Genomic DNA, 18,503 nt, shown 5'->3' with positions numbered 1-18,503 from the left:
AGATTATCACTCACTTGACTGAGCTGTAAATGTAGTTACATTCACAGGAAACTTGCCTATGGCAATTCGTGTTTTATTTAGCCACAATTGGAAACGTATTTTTAAGTGATCCTAAGCAATAAAATTTAATTCATAAAAAGCTAGTTGCAAGAATACCGCATCATTCACTCCCATCAGTGACCAAGCCCTTGGGACTCTAGTGAGTTATGATGTACCCAGGGATAAAAACACAGGGCTATTCTGAAAAGTAATTCCATGTTTTAAAATTTCCTATTGAGACGTTCTTACATATTTCAGGCATTCTGTCAAGATATGTCAGGTTTATAGAAATCAAACCTGCAGAGGTGGGGGAGGAAATGTGAGGACCGGTGAAAGGCAGGAAAAGAACTGTATTCGTAAGGAGTATTTTCCAGAACATTCCCAGAAAGCAGCCTCAGCTAAGACTGAATGAGGCAATCTAGTGGGGTTCAGAGTTCTAAATTCATTGCTTTTTAACCATTTGAATTTCTGAAAAAAGCAAGAAAAGTGCCCAACCCCACCTCATCACTCCATCCCACTTCTCATTCCATGGACCCAGATTTCATGGGAATTTACTGGATATTTCAGGGGAACCCAGTGCACCCAAGCTGGAAGGGCAGATGGGAGAGGATGGGAACTCCATCAAGGTGAACCTGATCAAGCAGGATGACGGAGGCTCCCCAATCAGACACTATCTGGTCAAGTACCGAGCGGTGAGTAGCCTCCATCCTCAGACTCCCTTTCCTTACCCTGGGCCCCTGACACCTACCTTGTTGGACCAAGAGCTGGAGAATGCCAAGTGAAGCGAGGTTAGGACAGGCTCTCACTGGGCAACTTGCAGGAGACTCATGGAACTTGGCCAAGGTTTTCAGTCCCAAGACTAACCTACAGCTGTTAGGCCACGCCCACAGTGGGACCATTTGAAAACTTCTACTATGATTGGGATGGTGAGAATATCACCATGATATTTCTGATTCTTTCAGTTTTTCTACAAAGTGTTTTTTCCATAATCCAGGGCTTCTGTGCAAAATTGTCATGCTGCCTTCTAACAGTCACTACTTTTGATAGTGTGTCTCCTGAACCAAGTGCTGTATCCAGACATATTTCCTGCATAAAACCCTATGAAGTGGGTGTTACAGTGCTGCAGTTATTCCCCCGAATTACAGATGAAACAACTCAACTAGACAGCTACCACAGCCAGTAACTGATGTTCTCACCCATATGAGTGAGACCGAGTTTGAATCTAGTCCCATCTAGCTGAGGAGCCTAGGCTCTTCCTGACTTGAAGATTGGGAGCTGGAGCCCCTGCCTGCTCTCCCAGGCATCTCATCTGGGCTAAATGCTAACAATCAGCTTGACTCTGAGCTTCCCCAAAGGCTCACTGACCACCTACCTAAGATCTCTAATAGTCCATCTTTCATTCCCACCCCCACCCCAAACGGTTTCAGTTTCAGAATGGCATTTGGCAAGTAGTTGGGGGGCGGTGTCGCTGGGTATTGGAAATAACCTGTTCCTGAGATTTCTTAGTAGTTGGAGGTAATGGACCAGAGAGCAGCTTGCTTTCTCCATGAAGCCCCAAATAAGGCTTTTTCCGGGAAGTTTGCTCATCCCTAACTCTCGTGGGGACAGCTCCCACGGTAATGGCATGGGGGTCCAGCACAGAGCCCTGCAGGCATGCACACCTTGCAGCAAGGGGGTGGGAGCATGACATGGACAGACACACTTTTGTCTACTCAGCTATCCCAGCTGATTCTCAGAGGAGTTGTCTCTGAGCTGGCATAGTAGGAGAAGCCTCAGTAAACTTCCTTAAGAGTCAGCCCAGAGATACTACTATATAGGAGGTCCTGTAGTTTCATTACTACAGGGAAGGATGTCAAGACTTGCTAGGTGGCCCTAAACAACCTAGTTGGAGTGGGTACTACTATAGGGTGGATGCCTCTGGCAATTATGAGCCTGAATGGCACCAAGTTCCAGCTCTGCCATTTGGCAGCATGTGATCTGAAGGACAGATAATCTCATCTTCCCAAGCCTCCTTTTCTAGATTTGAAAAATGGGAATAAAATAACTTCAGCTGCCAGATTAGTTATAATATATGTGGGGATCTCAAAATGTCCCAGACACTTTGAAGCCACTGTAAATAGTAACTGGGATACAGGACCCAGATAGAAATCTCTCCCATATGAAGACAACCTCAAGGTCTATTTGCCTGACCTGTCACTGCAACTGTCTTTAACACACAGAGCTATTTTAGATTTCAATGACTTTAACTATCCCCTTCCACTTTGAAGCTTCTTGTTTGCTAAATGCAATTGCTCATTATTAATATGTATTACATAGCATAAAGTTTGCTTTCCTGAGTGTTTGCTTCCTCGTCTGGTTGTCTCTTTTGTAATGATGTTTGCCGAGGAAGACAGAGAAAGAAGAGCAAAGAGAGACAGCCCAGCATCTTTGTTTTAAATTAAAACAGCACCATAGCAACATGTGCAGAGCTAACTTACTGCACAGCCCAGGCTGCCTGTTTAGATTATAGGGCCCTAGAATCCCCTCTGTGCAATTTCCCACAACACTAGGAGCCCTGGAATGAGCACTGAAGACATCTTCATGGCTGATCAGAATAGCTTTACCCCATAAAATGTCTTCCTCCAGCTCCTGGTGACCACACCAGGACCTGCAATGGTCATCTCTTTCCTGACACCATTGCCATGTTTTGCTTGCCTATTCAATACATATTACACACATACACACACATACACACACACACACACACACACACACACACACACAGGTGCTCAGCATGTACCCAAGGTGTATATGGCTTTTGATAGGACCAGAGATTTTGACTTGCAACTAGAAAACCATCTAAAGATTTCTCAGGAGGACTTGAGGCCTCTCCCACAGTTTTGTTGTGCAGGTGGTTACCTAGCAATGGCTTTGGAAACTTCCTTCCAGTACAAGCCCATTGGCAAGCATGGATGATATACCTAGAGGGAAGGTTGGGTGAAAAGGGGGGAAAACTCCAGAATTGTGCATCTCTCCTTATGCTCTGCTAAGCACTACAGGATAGTCCATGTGAGCCCAATGAACATCCCTCGCTTATTCAGCCACAATAAGGCCAGGCCGCACAACAGGGAATAGAAAATCAAGTTCAGTTCAACTCATGTTTGCTGGGCTCCCTGTTATGGAAGGGAAAATGCAGTCTGGTACTTGCACAGGCTAGACTCCAACCTTGACTGCAGGGTGACTTTTGTAAGTCACCTAACCCCTTACTCATGCCCATATAATCAGATCTAGTAAGAGCCTGAAGTGATTCCCAGAAGGTTTGCATTGGGAAGAGATAGTGGTTTGTATTTTTAGTAAAATTGGAATCTATGCAATATTTGCCTGTCAGAATGTGGGTAGCATTCTAAAATAAAATGAGAAACATTTGTTTTAACTCCTCTAAGAAGCCCTTATGCCATGTATCTAGCATTCCAGAATATAGAGGAGATAGGGTAGGTGCAGGACAGTGTTGGAACCCCTGTCAGTCCTGAGGTTGGTGGGACAGTGAACTCAGAACCATGTCACACTGACATTCCTTACTGTTGATGTGGGCAAGCCTACTAGGTGGATCCCCAGTACAGAAAATCCTCATTGGTTCCTATTTTTACAGTTTTGTTGTTGTTGTTTGTTTTTTCAAGACAGGCTTTCCCTGTGGCTTTGGAGGCTGTCCTGGAACTAGCTCTTGTAGACCAGGCTGGTCTCAAACTCACAGAGATCTGCCTGCCTCTGCCTCCCAAGTGCTGGGATTAAAGGCATGTGCCACCACCGCCCGGCCTATTTTTATGTTTTAACCCCATGGTTTTCAGTTCCCCTTAGTCTGTGCCTCTTAGTCGGTCTCGGTCTCTCCAGCATTCTCATTCAAACTCCCTGGTGTCTTCTGTCCTTCCTGCCGACTGTCCCCAGAAGCTTGCCTCTGAGTGGAAACCAGAAATCCGGCTCCCTTCCGGCAGTGACCACGTCATGCTCAAGTCCCTGGACTGGAACGCCGAGTATGAAGTATCTGTGGTAGCTGAGAATCAGCAAGGAAAATCCAAGGCAGCTCATTTTGTGTTCAAGACCTTAGCCCAGCCCACAGCCATCCCAGGTACAGCCACCTGTGTTTTCTGTCTGTTTCCCGCTTTAAATTAATGCACACATGCCGCGCCTCCTAATGCGCCTGAACAACCCTGACAACTTGCTTGCTTACAGCCATCCTCATGACTGGTTGCTCATGCCAAGCTTAGTTTTGCCTTAGCCCCATCTATGCAGTGGGTTGACGTACAAGACCCCCCAGGAGAGTCTTACCTGCATCCTGGGGGAAGGGTCCTGTCTTATTTGGCCTTGAAATATCAATGCTAACCAGTCTATGGGACTCCCTCCAATGGGAAAATGCCCCAACTCCTGCCTTGCCTTGGATGCTGGTTGAACAAGGATCCTTGATGAGACTTTCCCTGTCATCTGCATTCTATACTAGGACCACAAAACTGGTTTTATGCTGTTTATTTGTGAACTTTGCTTTAGCTGTACAACCATGGTCTAACTGTCTTCTCTCGGGTCACCCCAAGAGAAGGAATAGATGGTGCCCAGTTAGATAATACCTATCTATGAAGGACCTCTCCACTGTGCTAGAGACAAATTGATCATCTTGGAATGGAGCAAGTGGAAAACATAGATCCTGGGAAGTACCATCAATGGAAGGGCAGCCAGTCTGCTAGACCATGGTAGCAGCAGTGCTCCTAGGAGATGCAGATTCGTCTATAGGATCCAGGACCAACTCAAGTGTGGGAATAAAGTGAGAGCTCTGATTTCTGACCTAGATATCTTGTGCTAGTCGCCAGTTCCCTAATTAGGCAAATTCCTCCGAGATGATTCAGCCATCACTTTGCCTTTTCAGAGCCAGCCAAATGCCAAACACGGGCTGGAGAGGTGGTCATAGAGCATATAGATGCAGCCTGTTGGAGATGGCCCTCTGTGCTCTATAATGTTCGGGTGTGGTAGGAAGACAGCCTGGGGCAGGCCCATCTTGCCTGCCCTGTGTGGTGAGCTTACTTCGCTGCTGAGTTCAGTTGTCAAGCTTGCTCCTTCCGGGGAAAGTCAGGCCAGAAAGGGGACAGGCTGCCTGTCATGTAGGGTCATATGTGCCAAAGTGGGTAGCAACTGAAGGAGATCTTGGTGTGAGATTCTTTACAGTTGTTTGTGTATGAGTGGGTGTGTATTGGGGGGATAGGGGAGATGTTGGGGCTTCCAGCCAGTTGGCAGGTGAATTTTGAGCCGTAGACTAGACATGTCAATTGGTTGATTGCACTATGGGGAGGGCTTTCTTGCTCAGTTTAGGATCCTGGTACTAGAAGGAGTTTCTTAGCTGTGGCTACAGGAAGTTTCCCTCATTGTGTCTCAATAGGTTGTCCAAATAGAGGTGGCCCTGCTTTTTCTCTGTCCCTTCTTCCCTTTGTTCTTTGGTTAGTTCTCCCTTGGAATTGAGAGTGTGATATGTGTCCAGATCCATGCCTTTCAGCCTCTTAGGATTTGGAACTAGTAAGGCTTAAATTAAACCCTTTGCATCAGTCCATAAGTTAGTCTTCCCCATGGTGAAACTTGATGGGCATGCTATGTTCCTAGGCTGGGCACTGCCAGCAACTTCACCTTCTAGTTTTCCCATGTGAGCAAGAGAAATGCTACAGAGTGCATGACCTGTGGAGGCCTTGTAGAATATCATCCAGGCTCCCATGTAAGCCAGACAGGGTTAGGAGGTCCTTTCCTTGTCCACAATGACTCTATGACGGCAGTCCAAGCACTAAAGGAGATGGCTCTGTTTGGACTATCCTAGTCATTTTATTGGAATTCAAGAACAAACCCTCTTTGCATTATAAGATGAGGTTTGTGGTAGAACTCTGTGGTCTGTAGGGTCATAGAAGGTGGGATGTTCAGGATTACACCAGCAAGATGGTGGGGCTTGCACAATAGAAAAACAGGTCTGCTTTGGCTCTCCAAAGACCACCCGCATCCTCAGTGTTCTGACCATAGTGCAGCCACCCACTGCATCTCAGCCTCGCCACAAGAGGAGCACACTCATTGCTGGGCCTAGGAGGCTTCATCTTAGTGATAGGTAACATTCTTCTGACCTGACCCGCTGTTCTACTGCAGAGGCTCCTGTTCTCTCACTTTAATTTCATTTGCTCGCTGGCCCCAACCCCGAATTAACCTGCTATGCTGCTTCTGGCATTGCTGAGCTGCTGACCCGGCCTATGATGTTGATACAGCACTGAACTCTCCTAACGTTTGTCAGCCTAACTTACTAAGTTGAATTAACCTTGGATTCTTGTTTTTTCTATATTTGACCTATTTTTTCTTTCTTTTTTATCTATTTTTTCCTCTGTTTCTGTCTCTGCCTTCTCTTTCCTCCCCTCCCCCATACCTCCCTATGTCCGTCGTCACACTTGTCACCTTGGACGTCACTGGGACATCCCCACTGCCACATTTATGTCTCAACAACCACCTATCCTTTGGGATTCATTGCTTGACACCTGCAGCCACCCTGGGAGGAAGTTCCACCTCCTACACCTTGGTCTCATTGCTTTTCTCTGTGGTGACTTTTCTTTTGCTCTGTTAGGAACCTGAAAACACACAGACACGCACCCGTGCCCACACACACACACACACACACCCACACACACAAATTATAATTGCTTAAAATCCCAGTTCCTATGAAAATGATCAGTTGCCCCCCCTTGAAAGATCCTTTCAGGACTACAGTTGTCCGGCCACAGCTACTGAGCAGGTGTTCTGTGTGAACAAGGAAGGTCTTGGTGATTGGAAACAGATTTACCTCCTGAGATTTTGCCATTCAGTGATACTTTTCTGTCATTTTGTATAGAGTCTCCCCCCTTTTTAATAGCAGTAAAGAGAGAATTTGAGAGATATTTCTTTCAATGCTATTTTCAAAAACAGCATTATGCAAGGTTCACAGAGAGATACTTCTACTACCTGTTACTTGTGTTTTTGTTTTTGTTCATAAAGGCAGCAGAGGAAGAATTCTAGACTACTACAGCTTGGCTCTGATTGTTAAAGTCACCACATGTGCCCTTCACTCTAACACTGTGCCCTGCCCTCCACCTTCCAATAGGGAGTCAGCTTCGCCTGCATTTAAGTATTTAAGTACCCAGGTTGTAGTTAGGTGTTTAAGTACCCATGTGGTGACCCATCTGAGCACTTTGCTGACATAATAGACCAATTAAATCCCCCTGTGACCCATGCAGTGGGAAAAGTTGAAATAGTCTGTTTTCTGGAGCTGATGAACATTCTGGAAGGTGCTGTACTGCTGGGGTTAGCCTGACATCTGCCGTCTGTCTCTGTGAAGAAGGCCAAACTGTGGTGTGCCCAATAGGAATGGGCTTTGGGATCTGACTCCCAACCGAGAGAGCTCTTTCTTCAACTGCACAGTAGGATGCTTCAGATGAGAACTAAACCTCAGGTCCTGGCGTCTGTGGTCCAGTCAGAATCTATATCATCACCCTAAGTGAAGTATACCAGGCAGGTTGGAAGCATCCACTATGATCAGGCACCCTCCCCTCCTTCCCCCCCTGCATGCTCCAAAGAGCACAAGGTAAGGGATTGAGGGAACACACTGCTCCCCACAGTGTTAATACATTTGGGCAGTCTGCTTGTCAGCAATTCCAGAATGATCCAGCTTCCCTAATGGTCTCCACGGTACTTTTAAAATTATTATGAAGAGCCAGGAACTCCTGCCTGCTGTTGTGCAATTCACCCAGAAGAGGAAATGGGTGTGTCACATCGGATGCATGAGACCCAAGGCTAAATACCACCCACTAGTATCAGCGTGTGAACTTTGGGATGGACCTAATGAATAAAAACTCCCCCCCCCCCCCCCGGCATTCTCCCTATCTCATCTCTGAACATCTCCACGGACGTTTAATTTATGTTCTTTTCGGTTCTTTACCTATTTCATTTCTGTAGTTACTTTTTAGTGCTCAAAGACTAGCCTTTCACTTTGGGAATCCAAATGACCCTGAATAGTGGTCTGCAGGCAAAGCCAACTGTGTTGCCACCTGCCAGTATCCCCAGTGTTCAGTATAGAGGCTTCACAGTGCTCAGAAGCTAAAACTGACAGTGCCTCTCACTCAGCTAGGAAGACCCCTTCCCACCATCTTCCCAACAAGATGGCTCTTGGGATTAGGACAACAGTACAGCAGAAAAAAGGACATGTATGTAGCCTTGGGGCCTGATATGAGAATTACAGGTCAGTTAAGGAAAGCTGCAGAGAGGGCAAGAGAGGTTCTACTGCAATCCCCTAAAGAGATGTCACATGAATTCACTCTTGGAGAACTTGGAGTCTGCCTCAGCCTCATCACCAACCCACTCACAGGAGAGGGACAGTGTCGATTATTTCTAAAGGGACCTTTGGAGATCAACCCTAATGTGCCCTAGTGTGGTCCTGTACTCTTACCAGACACAGGGCCCAGCTAGAAAACTTTGGGCTTATTCCAGCCCACTTGTAATGGTGTACTCTCCTGGACACAGCTTTAGTGTGCACTAGCCCTGGCCAGAAACTGGGTCCCTCCGTGAAGGCTATGGCTCCTAGCCCAGCCAGGAGTCCTTAAGAGGGCAGCCCGAGGTAGCCCCAAGGGGGTGGGCTCACCCCCCACCTCTGCACTGTGAGTCAGTACAGACCATACACCATCTGCCGTGAGGGTTCTCTTCTCATTTTTAGAATATTTATACAGCAGATTCAGATCATGTTTTTCTACTAATAAGAATGCTAACGTCATTGTGTAGATAATCAGCAAGACTTTATGAAGTTTACACCTTTGTGTTATTAAAGGATATAACAGTTCATGTAAACTCAACAGCGTGTTTTGATTTTATTTGACATTTGTGACCAACACAGTACACCTCATATGTACTCGATAACCGATTACCAAGACAGACATTTAAATTAGACTCCACACTTGGTGGTGAGGAGAGTTCTAGTCAAAGGCATTTTCCCATGAAAATCATTATGCTTTTCTAAATGATCTTGAAGGTGTCAGGTTCCTGTTACCTGGGAATCCTCAGCAGACAATGAGAGAGGAATGAGTCTTTGCAAAATTGGGGAAATTGTCACTCTGAAGATGAGGTCAGGGGTAGCACATTCCATCAGATGAAGAGCTCTCTAGTAAGGTATTATGGTTACATAGCAACATTTCTCCATATATCTTATGATAGATAGAAACTGACCAAAGCATGGCCAGCTCCAGGAAGGAACAAGTAGACATAGAAGGGGATTCTGAGGAAACTAGCCCTGAAATTCAACCATTCTGGTAGCCTGACAGTCATATTGGCACCAGGACTTCAGCACCTAGGGAGCCATGGTACAATGACTCAGATCCAGCTGGGTACCTGGAAAATGTGAGATCCATTTAAAGGAAAATGGGTATTTATGTGAGTTAGCCTTGGAGCAAGCCAGTTGAATGCCAAAACTGCTTTGAATGCCAAACTTTCAAGCTAGGAACCAAAGAAGAGAGACAGCCCCAGCCAGGCACTGCTCAGGGCAGCTCTTACCTAGGAGGATGTGGGGAAGTTGCCCTTTAAGAAGCCTTTTTTATGCGTAAGGCACCTAGATGGACTTGTCACAGAGGGCAAGAGGAAGAGCATGACGAAGACAGAAGTCTGAAAGGTTTTCAAGTTTTTCGTTTTGTTTTTGCTTTTCCTTTTATGACCCGTTCAACGAGATACAGGATCTAGACCTTGTCCTAGTAGTTTTCCTGGGCTAAACTATTCTGTCACACCCACAAGGATGTGAATGTCTCCTGATTCTAGTACCCTTTCATCTGTATTCTGGGCATTCTGGACTGAAAATTTGTAATTAGGAACAGTGAAACAACCCCTAGAGAAGCACTCCGGTACCTGGGCCAGGCATCCTAGTGCAGACAGAAGATAAGTTTCACAAGGGGTGAAGAACGGTGGCCAGGTGTGGTGGTGCACACCTGTAATCCCAGCTCTCAGGAAGTGAGGGCAAAAGGATCAGAGCCCCTAGCCAGTGAGATCCTGTCTCAAAACTCCAATATTATTAAAAGGAAAATGGCAGCCCTCATGCAGTACCACTTCCCTCCCCTAGTTTCCAGGGATGACCTGCTGGAACAGGCTTAGAAGTTGACAAAGTATAGTCAACTGACTATGGAGACAGTTGGGGCCACTTCACAAGTACTGTTAATTGTAGTTCTTGCAGCCAGTCCAAGGCCTGGGTAGTCTAGGTCCCTTGGGAGCATAGGAAATATCAGACAAGGTCTAATGATAGAATGGAGTTGCACTTAAATGAATGAATGAGTGAGAAGTGCCCATATGTCAATCTGGGACTATTGTCTCCACGATGGCTTCCATAGGCAGAACTCTGTTCAGAGTTTCGCTTCCCACAATACCACTGTTTACAAGTATGACTAGGTCCCTCTCAGAAAACTGATGTCAGTTCACATAGGGCCAGGATCCTTCTGTGAGAGAATCTATAAGTCAAGGCCTTGGAGGACTGCTGATGGACACCAGGGGAACTAGACACAGAAAACCCAGCCAGAAGTAGGATGCTGGGTACTATCGGGGTGAATTTGGTGAACGTTTGTCCTGTGTATGGGTATGACTGTCTGTGAGAATGTTTAAATATGGGTAAGTCTACAGGTTTTCCTGAAGTCTGATCCCAGCATGCCTGGCTCCCACATGGTGAGTATTCCCAGACCCTTCGCCTTACTGGTGGGGCCTGGGGAGGCTGCTGTGTCTCAGGAGTTTCATGGGTCACATTCAGCCTCCTGGGACACAAAAAGGGCAAAATGAGACCCCAGTTCCCTCATAGTTAGTGTCCTTTAGACTTATTCTTCAATTGAGGAGACGAAGTAGAATCATATGTTGGGCAACATATTGGCCCTGATATTTCTACAAGACCCAAAGCAGTCCTGGAAACGCCATATGGTCCCTTGTCTGTCATTCTGCCTAGAGGCACAGCACAGCAAGCAGCCTCTGCCTGACTGGGCCAAAAAACCTTTTGCATTGGTCCAGAGACACAGCAGGGCCCTCCTGGAGTCACCATTACTTGGTGTTCTCAAACACTGCCTGTCTGGGCCCAAGCTGCTTCCAGGATTCATGAAGACCACTTGAGCATATGCCTTAGGGAGGAAGTTCAGGGTTGGGGACAAGAATGAAGGCACAGCTCACAATCCCCTCTTCATCTTAATATGTGGGAGCCCCCAGACCCTGTCTCCTGGGTGAGATGAGGTTATCATGCCACATTTAAAAGATGTAGAGGACCTCTTGTCTCTGCACCAGGCATAAGAAGGCCCTTGGGAAGGTACCACCAGTCACAAATGCCTTGGTTTTATGCTCAGGGCCCTACTCCAACCACAGGGATATTGTCCGTAGGGTAAGGGGGCTCATACACAAGCCTACTAACCACTGACTATCTCTCTCCTACTTAAGCCAATGGCAGCCCCACCACAGGCCTGAGCACCGGCGCCATCGTGGGCATCCTCATTGTCATCTTCGTCCTACTCCTGGTGGTCATGGACATCACCTGCTACTTCCTGAACAAGTGTGGCCTGCTCATGTGCATTGCTGTTAACCTGTGTGGCAAAGCTGGGCCTGGAGCCAAGGGGAAAGACATGGAGGAGGGCAAGGCTGCTTTCTCGTGAGTGCAAAGCTATTGGATCTGTGGGGTTTAGGCCCTGCCCCAGCCCAGGGCCTAGCACTGCGCTATCTTTAGCTTTATTTTTTACCCACATGACAACTCCAGAGCGGTTAAACCATCAAAGCAGATCTCTCTAAACCTGGGTTTAAGGCAAGATGGGGTTACCGGTTTGGAATGTAGTGTCTTGGATCCACCCTAGGGTTAACATCTCGTAAATATTTGAAAATCTCTGAGGGGGTCAAGAGAGGGGGCTTGTCCTCCTGGAGAGGAGTGATGGTGGAGGGAACCATCCTAGGAAGCATGCACTTAAACTCTCCTTCATTCGTTTACTACTACGAGCGTTTATCCTGCAGCTACTGAGGGCAAGACCCTGTATCTGACTGTGTGGTGCCAAAGGGAGAAAAACGAGTGTAGATTCCTGTCCTCTGGAAGGAACAATCTGTCTATTCTTCCCTCCTGCAGCATCTTTAGCTAGTTAGAAGGAGATTTTGAAGTCTGTGGGTGAGCATGCCTGTTGTAGCAAGCTGAGAAAAGATGCAGTGAGAAGATGAGATGCCAGTAACTGTGTATATACACACACATACATGCACTTGGGCTTATGTATGTGTATGCACAATTACAAATGCATGGGTATGCATGCATACATATGTGTGCACATGGGTTTACTTTGGAGACTTACCTGTACTGTCCTAAAAACTTTACATGAATGATCTCATTTATTCTCATGGACAGCTGAGTTATAAACTATTACTTAACCTAACTAACAGATGGGAGAAATGAGGTAGGGCTGATGACCTTATGTATTCTTGGCTAGGCTGCCGCAGAGACAGTAATCTGGCCCACTTTGCTAGCCACAAGCCAGACATTGATACACCTTGCTACAGCTTCTTTTCCTGATGTCTTTCCTCTGAAGCCACCCTGCTGTTTAACCAGCAGAACTCTCTCCACAGGAAAGATGAGTCCAAAGAACCCATCGTGGAGGTCCGAACAGAGGAGGAACGGACTCCAAACCATGACGGAGGGAAGCACACAGAGCCCAATGAGACCACACCGCTGACAGAGCCCGAGTATGTGGAGTAGGAGGGACTGGTACCTCCTCAGTAGACCCCCAGTTCCACCTCATCACCCTATCCCAACCTCCCCCTGCTTCTCACCCTTGGCTCCTGACCAAACATGGAAGCCACCACTCTGGAGCCCTCGGTCAGAAGATCTCCTGGCCAGACAATGTCTGAACCCACTCTCCTTGGAGAGAAGGCATTCTTGCTTCTCCTTGGGTCATGGTGGGTGCCTTACCAGGTTCTTCACAGAGGTGGGGTTCCCAGGACTACTCCAAAATTCCACACGTATTTTAGGAATGTCTTAAAATTCATTGAGAAGAGGACTAGCCTATTTTGTTTAGGGTTTCTTAAATATCTTCTATGCCAGAAAAGTTGGGGACCGGATGAGGGTCCCTGGCTCTCTTCTAATCAGAAATCTCAGAGATCCTCAGGATCCCTGACTAGCCGTGTTTGTCATGCCCGCCAGGCTATCAAGGGTCTGATTGACTGAAGGAAGTACTTCTCACAGGAACACCCATCTGTGGCTGGAAGACCTCCTGACACATGGGAGCCATTTGGAGCACTGATCCTCCTCATCTGGCCCCATCCCTGCTTAGAAATAACTGTAAGGTAGCTGGACCCCATTTCTACAGGGCTCCACAAACCTAGAGAGGTATATGATAGACGTCTGCTGCCTTCACTGGAGTGGAGATCCAGGGTTGCACAAGAGAACACTTGAGAGATCCATAGGGGACTGGAGCCCTGTACAGAGAGCTGAGGGGCTGTCAGCATGGAGGAAGGCTAGCAGGTCCCTTTGAGACTGCCACGTTCTTTGTTGTCTCCTGTGTCCTCTTCTGCCCACCTGGGGCGTGTACTTCCTCTTCGTCCTCGTTTCTTTGTGGGCCCATGTTCCTGCCCGTGTATGGTTGCATGCCCACCCGCGACTCCTCTCCTTGGCTCCTATCTAGCTTCTCTGTCTCAGCTTCATTGTCTATTCTCTTTCTACTTCCTGTCCTCCCCACAGGCTACCTGCTGACACCACAGCCACTGTCGAGGACATGCTGCCTTCTGTCACCACCGTCACCACTAACTCTGACACTATCACCGAAACTTTTGCCACTGCTCAGAACAGCCCCACCAGTGAGACCACTACACTGACCTCCAGTATTGCCCCACCAGCCACAGCTGGGCCGGACTCAAATTCTGTACCCACTGGTCAGGCCACCCCTTCCAAGGGGTCTGGTGTCACTGCCGCATCCTCACCCCCAGCCTCGGCCCCAAAGGTTGCTCCTCTTGTTGACCTGAGCGATACCCCAACCTCAACTCCCTCTGCTAGCAATTTGTCCTCCACTGTCCTGGCTAACCAAGGAGCTGTACTCAGCCCCAGCACCCCTGTCAATGCAGGGGAGGCCTCCAAGGTCCCTCCAGCTGGTAAGCAGTCCCCTGCTCCAACCTCCACCCCGGCTGGGGCAGCCAGCCCCTTAGCAGCAGTAGCTGCCCCTGCCACAGAAGCCCCCCAGGCCAAGCAGGAAGCCCCCAGCACCAAAGGCCCGGACCCAGAGCCCACTCAGCCTGGCGCCATGAAGAACCCACCTGAGGCAGCCACAGCCCCCGCTAGCCCGAAGAGCAAGGCTGCCTCCGCCAGCACCACAAACCCTTCCCAGGGCGAGGACTTAAAAATGGACGAAGGGAACTTCAAGACCCCAGATATTGACCTTGCAAAGGATGTTTTTGCAGCCCTGGGCTCTCCTGCTCCTGCCACTGGAGCCAGTGGACAAGCCTCTGAGCTTGCTCCTTCCACTGCAGACAGCGCTGTGCCGCCTGCACCAGCAAAGACCGAGTACGGCCTCTCTTTGTCTGCTGTCGCTGGGTTGTGTCCGTAGTGATGTGTGTTTGTGCTGTGCTATATCCTCCTTGTTGGATGTGTCCTCAGCCTCTTGCAGGGCTTCTGTGGGGCAATGTCAGCCAGGGGCCTGGAATCAGGCAGGAGCAGGGACAGGCAGTGGGACAGGCAAAGGGGCTGCCTGCTCGCTAATTAGGCCATGTTAATTATGTTTCATCCTTATCATCCCAGCCATGCTTCTGTTTTCCCTGGGGATGCCTTTGCAGTTGGGCCACTGGTGAGCAGAGCTTGAGGAGGCACTAAGGAGGCCAAGGTGCCTTTATCTGTCATCCTGGGCCCGTGCGTGCGTGGGTGCGTGGGTGCGTGGGTGGGTGCGTGCGTGCGTGCGTGCGTGTGTGTGTGTGTGTGTGTGTGTGTGTGTGTGTGTGTGTGTGTGTATGTGCTATCCAGGGCCAGGCCAAGTCCTCCTGGGGAAGAAAAGAGGTAGCTATGGTGAGGTGCATGCACAAGGAGGATGCAGCCCCCAGACTGCTCTGTCACACACTGACTGAAGGCCCACCCCTACCCAAGACTCTCGCTCAATGCCTGTCTCCAAGTTCAAGTGCTCAACCTTCAGAATTCTTAAGTGTGATGCTAAATGCAATGGGGTCATCTGGTATTTACACTTGCTGCAGTGTGTCTTTAGGCTTGACTCTGTCTTGTGAGACCTACGGAGATGGAGGCATGCCTAGGCTTTTATAGAGGTTTATAAACATGGCTGTCCCTTCCAGTCCCTTGTAACAAGCAGGCCCACTCTAGCCTCTTACCAACTCTGGTATCCATATTGTCTCACCCTATTCAAGCCACCATAGTCACCATCCTGAAACAGCATGGGATGAAGAGTTGGGGGCAGGAAAGGGAGAGGTGGTTTATGATAGGGGTCCCTGGAACTATACTCAAAGCAGGGTCTGGTACACCCCACTTATAGCAAGCTGAGCTGCTGTACTTCTGCTTGACAGGGGGAAGAGAGGGGATCTTCTCTTCTCCTGTCCCAGGTTAACTAACACAGAGCCCCCGAGGACTATCAAGAAAGGAGGAGAAGACTAGATCACTTCCTCCTACCTGCACCTTGAAATCACCTGGTTGCTTTTAAAATCATGGCACCCGGGATTTCTGGGAGCATGCCCCAGGCATGAGTCATTTGGAGAACTCTGAGGTGATTTTAACCTGCTTTGGAGGTTGGATGTCAGAGCTATAACTGAAGCCCCCCACAAGGCTTGGGGAGAGGGGCAGTATTCACAGAGTGGGACACTGTGATCTCAGCAGCACTGTTTCTGTTTCTCTTCAGGAAGGGTCCAGTAGAAGCAAAGTCGGAGTCCCAGGAGTCAGAAGCAAAGCCAGCACCAACTGAAGTCAAGACGGTCCCCAATGATGCCACACAAACAAAAGAGAATGAGAGCAAAGCATGATGGGTACCTAGCAACAAGCAAAGATCAAAATAAAGTGACACAGCGGCTTCACCAGAGCATCCCCAAATCTCTCTCTCTTCCTCTCTCTCTTACACACATACACACACACACACATACACACACACACACACACACACACACACACACTCATTCCTCTAGTGTCTTGCCTTTAAAAAAACAGATAAACATGGGATCGCCTTTTTGTAGGTTTCTAGAAAGGGCTCCTTTGTTGCACACTCACTTCTAAAAAAAATGAGACAAAAAGGTTAAACCCACAGCCAAAGTAGGACACTCCGTTCCCTGAAACCATTTAAAAATCGAACAAAAGGACCCCAAATTAAGAATCTAGGAAGCTCAGAAAGAAAAAAAGAAGACAAATCTAGGTTCGGGAAGGCTGCAATTGGTGTTACCCAATTGGCACAGATCAGTTTCAGAGAAATGCTTCCAAGAACTCAGACTAACCGAATGAACCAAGTCCGCAGTTTATTTTTATACTTTTAGTCAAGTTGGGACTCGGTAGAACCTCACAAAGAAGTTATACTTTCTGTTCACTTTGTATTTGTTCGGTATGCAAAGTGTGGCACTCTAGCTAGCTGCCTTCAGTTCCCATGTAGACTCCTGTTCCGTAGGAAGAATGCCAAATCGCAGCTTATTCGATTTCTTTTGCTTTTTTCTCCCACTGTTCCTTTTCTTTCCTTTTCTTCCTCTCTTCCAACTTTGCTTTCCAGTGTTTACAAGTTGACAGATGTTTGACTTCGGTTGTGTTTAATGTCTGTGTAAAATAGCTGCCTTTTTTTTCCTTTTGAGCAGCAAGTACCCCCATAGAGGCAGGCAGAATCACCCCTGGTTGCTTTTAGCACAGGGCGAAGGTTACAAAAGATGATTGTTTACAGTGGGTCTACCCCTCCACCCCCACCCCCCACCAATTCTGATTCGTTGCAGTTTTTACCTGTGTCAAAGCGGGGTGAAAGCCCTCTCCTTGTGGAACGATTTTGCCTTTTTCTTTCCTGTTTGGTTCTGTTGCTATTATTTCTTAGGGGGAGAGGGGGATGTTAGACCACTTTCAGATTAGCTGCCGCCTGCCTGTGTCTGAGACGCTGGACCTGCCTCCCAGGTGTCTGCACACCCTTCCTCTGAAGGACTCCTTTGGCTTTGTTGAATGAAGCAGAGAAGATTGTATAGTTGGGGCTGGTCTTGGTGAACACACTTTTTTTTTTTACCCCAAACATCCCCCTTTTTTTTAGAAAGCCAAATAAAATATATACATGTCATTTCCTTTTGAGCCCAGAATCTAGATTTGAGCGGAAGAGCACGTGTGCTTCAGGGAAGTAGTGTCTCCTTTTGGAAATCTGTTGAAGTAAAGTGACATCGGCCTTCTGTTCACTTAGGCAACATTTGTAAAAACAAATACTGTCTGGAGTTATAATACAACTTTCCTGGATCGGAAACCAAGTGTGGGGGAAAAATACAGAAACGTTCAGGGGGATGGGAGGGGGGAGAAGGGAAAAGCCAGCCCTTTGTATAGAAATTTTGCTTTTGTTTTTCATTCTGCTTTAGAACCGCAAGCTTGTACACTGTGGATGCGTGAATATTTTAGTGTGAAACGTGTTTTTGTCATAGTATTGAAATAAAACTTCAACATAGTTTGGTTGTGGAAGGTATAGCAGATAGTTCAGAAAAAAAAAAGCTATTCAGGAAACAAAAACCCGAAATGTCAAAAGGAATCAAAGCCTTTCAACAAAGAAAAATGAAATACAGGTGATGCTGATGAAGGGGACACTAAAGCCAACAGGCGTCCATCCGACAGCACAGGTTCCTTTCCCGAGTACAAAGCAGCAAGAGGTTAGGGTGGCAGATGGTCTCTGTGTCCACTTTGTGGGCCACACACCCCAATTTTCTGACACTTCTGCAGTGTGATCAGTGGCGATGCTAGATTATAATTTCAAACTGTGAAAAATAATGGTCTTGTCATTTACTCAATGTGGGGTTATTTTGCATTTTCTCAGCTCCTGGGGATGGAAATGGAGGGTTCCAGAACATTCAGCCTGGCCCTTCTCTTCCCGGGGCCTGCACAGACACATGTTTAACAGGTCCTCGGGACAAGCTATCAGGAAGGCGACTCTGAGGGCACACAGCAGAATGGGAGAGGTGGGTAACACCTGAGGCAGAGAGGTCCCAGTGAGGATCAGACTCCTCTAGCCATAGCCTGACCGGTGTCATCTGTGTCCCATAGTATGAAGTCAGTGGCTTGACGGCTAGGCCAAGGGCACACTGACCTCCTCTGGAAATGGTGTTTTTCACTCTGTTTGTGGTTCAACACATTGAGTTCAGTTCTGATGACTAGGACGAGACAAAACCACCCCAGAATAACCTGGCCCAGGGTGGCTGACCTCCCGAACACTGGCCGTACCATTTGCTGGAATCAGACAGCCCACGCTTTGATCTGCCTCTCTCTATATACATATGTTTGTCTC

General features: G+C 47.7%; 1 protein-coding gene across 20 annotated transcripts in view; it reads left to right on the top strand.

Moving 5' to 3' along the window:
• The window catches only part of Ncam1 (neural cell adhesion molecule 1), a 291,455-nt gene that overhangs the window by 272,302 nt on the left and 650 nt on the right, over window positions 1–18,503 (top strand). For 6 of the 20 annotated variants that reach the window (XM_040730273.1, XM_040730272.1, XM_040730280.1 and 3 more), the window contains 6 exons: window positions 607–731; window positions 3,961–4,141; window positions 11,494–11,701; window positions 12,652–12,768; window positions 13,763–14,578; window positions 15,909–18,503. The exon at window positions 15,909–18,503 is cut by the window's right edge and continues 650 nt beyond it. In XM_040730273.1, the coding sequence (XP_040586207.1) occupies window positions 607–731; window positions 3,961–4,141; window positions 11,494–11,701; window positions 12,652–12,768; window positions 13,763–14,578; window positions 15,909–16,029 (1,568 nt within the window). In that variant the 3' untranslated portion in view covers window positions 16,030–18,503. Of the gene's footprint in view, window positions 1–606; window positions 732–3,960; window positions 4,142–6,566; window positions 8,896–11,493; window positions 11,702–12,651; window positions 12,769–13,762; window positions 14,579–15,908 lie in introns of those variants that run through there. The other 14 variants (XM_040730274.1, XM_040730278.1, XM_040730282.1 and 11 more) reach the window with 4 other exon arrangements.

This window comes from Mesocricetus auratus, unplaced genomic scaffold, assembly GCF_017639785.1.
Source record: "Mesocricetus auratus isolate SY011 unplaced genomic scaffold, BCM_Maur_2.0 Super-Scaffold_100022, whole genome shotgun sequence".
NCBI lineage: Eukaryota > Metazoa > Chordata > Mammalia > Rodentia > Cricetidae > Mesocricetus > Mesocricetus auratus.
The sequence above is the reverse complement of the archived record's forward strand: the minus strand, read 5'-3'. Positions and strand labels throughout refer to the sequence as shown.